The sequence below is a fragment of the Papio anubis genome, chromosome 1 (genome assembly GCF_008728515.1).
Source record: "Papio anubis isolate 15944 chromosome 1, Panubis1.0, whole genome shotgun sequence".
Lineage (NCBI taxonomy): Eukaryota > Metazoa > Chordata > Mammalia > Primates > Cercopithecidae > Papio > Papio anubis.
In genome coordinates this window covers 129239148-129243403 of record NC_044976.1, presented here as the reverse complement: position 1 = coordinate 129243403, position 4256 = coordinate 129239148, and the positions used below count along the sequence as shown (strand labels likewise).

The following is a 4256-nucleotide window of genomic DNA, read 5'->3' as shown; positions in this document are numbered from 1 at the left end:
TTAAAAGTTCAATTCTCATAATGCAGTAAAAAATTAGACTCCCTGTGGCCACATAAATGTCTGATAAAACAATAGATGTTGTACCTGTAGTCCTAGCTACACAGGAGGCTGAAGTGAAAGAATTCCTTGAGCCCAGGAGTTGGAGTCCAGCCTGAGGAACACAGCAAGGACTCATCTTTAAAAAAAAAAAAAAAAATTGATGTCAAGTTAAAACTATGTAAATTAGTATATCATTTTTTAAGTTTCTTAGAGGAAAATAATGTTTAAAGACAGGTACCTAAATCACACCAAAAATGAAAATGCTTAATGACATGCGACCCAATCTCAAGTCAGACTTGTAATTTTACCAGGGTCTCCCTGGAGATGTCAGGTCACTGGCAATGTTAATAGAGGACTGGAAAAGCATAGAAGAATGGTTGGGGAAATGACTTCCTCTTTCATTTTCCTGCCTTCCCAGTTGCATCAGTTTCCCATGGCTGGTGTAATAAACGGCCACAAATGTGGTGGGTTAAAACAACAGAGAATTGTTTTCTCACAGTTCTTGAGGCCAGAAATGCGAAATCAGTATCACTTGGCTCAATTCAAGGCATAGGCAGAGCCGCACTCCCTCTTGAGGCTCTTGAGAAATTCTTCCTTGCATCTTTTAGCTTCTAATGGCTGTGGGCATTCATTCAAGATAAACATCTTGTGGCCAAATCATTGCAGTCTTCAAGGCCAGCATCCTTAAATCTCTCTCTGCTTCATCTTTACATTGCCTTCTCCTCTGTGCATCTGTTTCAAGTTTCACTCTGTCTCTGTCTTGTAAAGACCTTTTTCATTGTATTTAAGGCCCACCTAGAAAATCCAGGATAAGCGCTCCATCTCAAAGTCCTTAATTAATCATATTTGCAAAATAATTGCCATATGATGTATAGATTCCAGGAATTAAGACATGTACAACTTTTAGGAGGTCAATTTTTAACATATTATACCTCCTGGAAATAAGACAGTCTAATTCTAGCACTAAAAATGTATTCAAAAATAAATGTAAAGTGAATGGAAAAATAACTATTCTCTGGAGCAGAGCTTCATAATCTCCTTTGTATTGAATTGTTTCTCCATTTGGAAATGAATATTTTTCAAACCAATCTGCATACTGTCATGTTGCCTTGCATTATAGTTCAAGCAATCTCCCTGAGTTATTGCTTCCTCTTAGTACAATTTCCCTTGAGAGATAAGCTTGTAGGCTCCAACTTGAGGTCACACCTTCTTTTATTCACTCATTCAACAACTACTGAGTAAAGGTGCTGTGGGCTTAGGAGTTTATAGTTGTTTCTAAGGGATGTAAAGGAAGAGTACATCCTGGACAAGAATCAAAATGCCAAGGCAGTTCTGAAATCACTCAGAAAGTATTTATCAAATACCCACTGTAGTTAAGATCGCTAGGTAATTGAGTACTCAGGTCTGTTAACTTTTCCTATAAGGTGAGAGAAAAAACAGCAAAGTGAAGAGGAAAAATGATATAATAATTAATATACCACTAAGCATCTTCAGTGGTTCTAACCTGTGAGAGTATGTTGGCGGTTTGTTGCACCTACCTTTCAAACCTCTTGTTCTTCCTGTGATTTATTTTAGGCACTCAAGTGGACAGAGACCATGAGAAATTTGAGTGGAAGCCATGTCGAAGAGTTTGTCTTGGTGGGTTTCCCTACCACTCCTCCCCTCCAGCTGCTCCTCTTTGTCCTTTTCTTTGCAATTTACCTTCTGACATTGTTGGAGAATGCACTCATTGTCTTCACAATATGGCTCACTCCAAGCCTTCATCGCCCCATGTACTTTTTCCTTGGCCATCTTTCTTTCCTGGAGCTTTGGTACATCAATGTCACCATTCCTCGGCTCTTGGCAGCCTTTCTTACCCAGGATAGTAGAGTCTCCTATGTAGGTTGCATGACCCAACTCTACTTCTTTATTGCCTTAGCCTGTACTGAATGTGTGCTGTTGGCAGTTATGGCCTATGACCGCTACCTGGCCATCTGTGGACCACTCCATTACCCTAGTCTCATGCCTTCCAGTCTGGCCACTCGCCTTGCTGCTGCCTCTTGGGGCAGTGGCTTCTTCAGCTCCATGATGAAGCTTCTTTTTATTTCCCAATTGTCCTACTGTGGACCCAACATTATCAACCACTTTTTCTGTGATATTTCACCACTACTCAACCTCACCTGCTCTGACAAGGAGCAAGCAGAGCTAGTAGACTTCCTTCTGGCCCTGGTGATGATTCTACTCCCTCTGTTGGCTGTGGTTTCATCATACACTGCCATCATTGGAGCCATCCTGAGGATCCCTACTTCCAGGGGACGCCGCAAAGCCTTTTCCACTTGTGCCACTCATCTGGCAGTGGTTGTTATCTACTACTCCTCCACTCTCTTCACCTATGCACGGCCCCGGGCCATGTACACCTTCAACCACAACAAGATTATCTCTGTGCTCTACACTGTCATTGTACCATCCCTCAACCCAGCCATCTACTGCCTGAGGAACAAGGAGGTGAAGGAGGCCTTCAGGAAGGCAGTGATGGGCAGATGTCACTATCCTAAGGATGTTCCAGACTGATATACAACAGGTCTTGGGAGAGGCAAAAATAGCAGAATCTTAATAGGGCCTCCTCAAGGAATCAGAATGGGCTTAAAGGGAACATAAATATAATTTGCCAACATTTTCTCTAAATATTGTCTGGGACCTTCTGATACAAATGAAAGTTTATGAATCATTTATTTTTTACAGGGGTTTTCAAACTAAGGTTGGACTAGCTACATAAGAATCACCTGGGAATTTGTTAAAATAAAGATTCCCCCAAAAAAATATGTGGGGAGTGTTACTGAGTATGTTTGGAATGTTACCCTGCCATGAATAATTTTCAAAACTTCCTGGGATTCCTATTTCGTAGACAGTAAGGGAATTTACTGGTGGACAGCTCAATAAAAAAATTTGGTAGACTTCCACGTAACAATTTCAAAGATCCAGATTCTCAAATCCCACTTTCATAAGAAATTGCACAAGTATGTTATACCCCAAGACCTAATTTCATATCATCTTATCAATACCCTTTACCTCTACAAAACTCATATTCATTGAAAGTCAAAGCAGAGAGAGATGCAGTGCTGATATTTAGCCATATATTCATGACTCAATATGGCTAAATATCCTCTCCTTCTCCCTTCTTTGAGTCTCAGGGGAATATAAAGCTGGTTGACCTAACAAATATTGACCAAGTAGTAGGTAAAATGTTCTACAAAGCTTATATACAGATCTTCTCTTTCACTATGGCCAGCACCTGTTTTAACTAATTAGTGCCAGGGCCATACCAATTGTGAAATATTTTAAATTGTGTTCCTAGTCAAAGGACTGTAAGAACAGAAAATGCCTCCATAAGAAAGAAGATTGAAGAGCCATAGATAGGATGCAGATATCTCTATGGCAATTGGGATGTCTCAGGTTCATAGTCTGAATCATAGGTATTCTAGCAAGTTCCTTTGATTGTTGGAAAGTTACTTGAATTGCTCAGAGAGAAGTTTTCTTATCCTTTGAATCTAGGCTGTTTGGAATTTCTGCATATTGAGACAAAATTCAATGATTATTTAGATGTAGGATATGTATCTCAAATATCACCAGATTGTTGATCAGTGCACATTTGCCTATTCTGAGACAGATTTTGAGGGAGAAAAAGATATGTGTCCATCAATGCAAACTCCTGTATCAACAATCATTTTAGCTTTTCCAGTATTAAAAACAAAATAACAATAAAAGAGCTGATACTTAAAACAGTTTAAGTTTTTTTATTTTCATAAAATTTCTAAATAGCCTTAGAAACACCTCTGAACATAGCTCAATTTACATTACATTCTCCTCTCCTTCCATAGAATTATGAGAGACATGGAGTTCAGAATTCAGACCCTAGAACCAGCAAATTTCAATTTGATCCTGGCTTTACTAATAACAAGTTATGTGATCATAGGCAAGAAACTTTACAACTCTGCTCATAATTTCTCTTTGATAATAAAAATAATACCCTTTCCATCATACGGGTTTGTTGCAAATATTAAATAAATAATGCATATGTGGGCAAAGGGTTAGCTTTGTTTTCTCTTTGTGGATAAATTTGATCTTGGATTAATTTCTAGTTCTGCTTCCCTAGAAACCTAATAAACATTACTACACAACATTACTTATGGCACAAATTATCTCTGATCAGCAAATGACCCCTGAACTGGGAGGATGAT

General features: G+C 38.9%; 1 protein-coding gene across 1 annotated transcript; it reads left to right on the top strand.

Annotated features, from left to right (window-relative positions):
• Nucleotides 1-253: 253 nt before the first annotated feature.
• On the top strand, nucleotides 254-3498 carry LOC101026733 (olfactory receptor 6P1). Its single transcript, XM_021925330.2, has one exon. It carries the CDS (start codon nucleotides 1636-1638, stop codon nucleotides 2587-2589), a length of 954 nt encoding a protein of 317 aa, XP_021781022.1. The 5' UTR covers nucleotides 254-1635; the 3' UTR covers nucleotides 2590-3498.
• Nucleotides 3499-4256: the final 758 nt, after the last annotated feature.

Bases quoted from the DNA above. Each gene is read 5' to 3' on its own strand.
- LOC101026733 (XM_021925330.2), top strand. From the start codon at position 1,636: ATGAGAAATTTGAGTGGAAGCCATGTCGAAGAGTTTGTCTTGGTGGGT.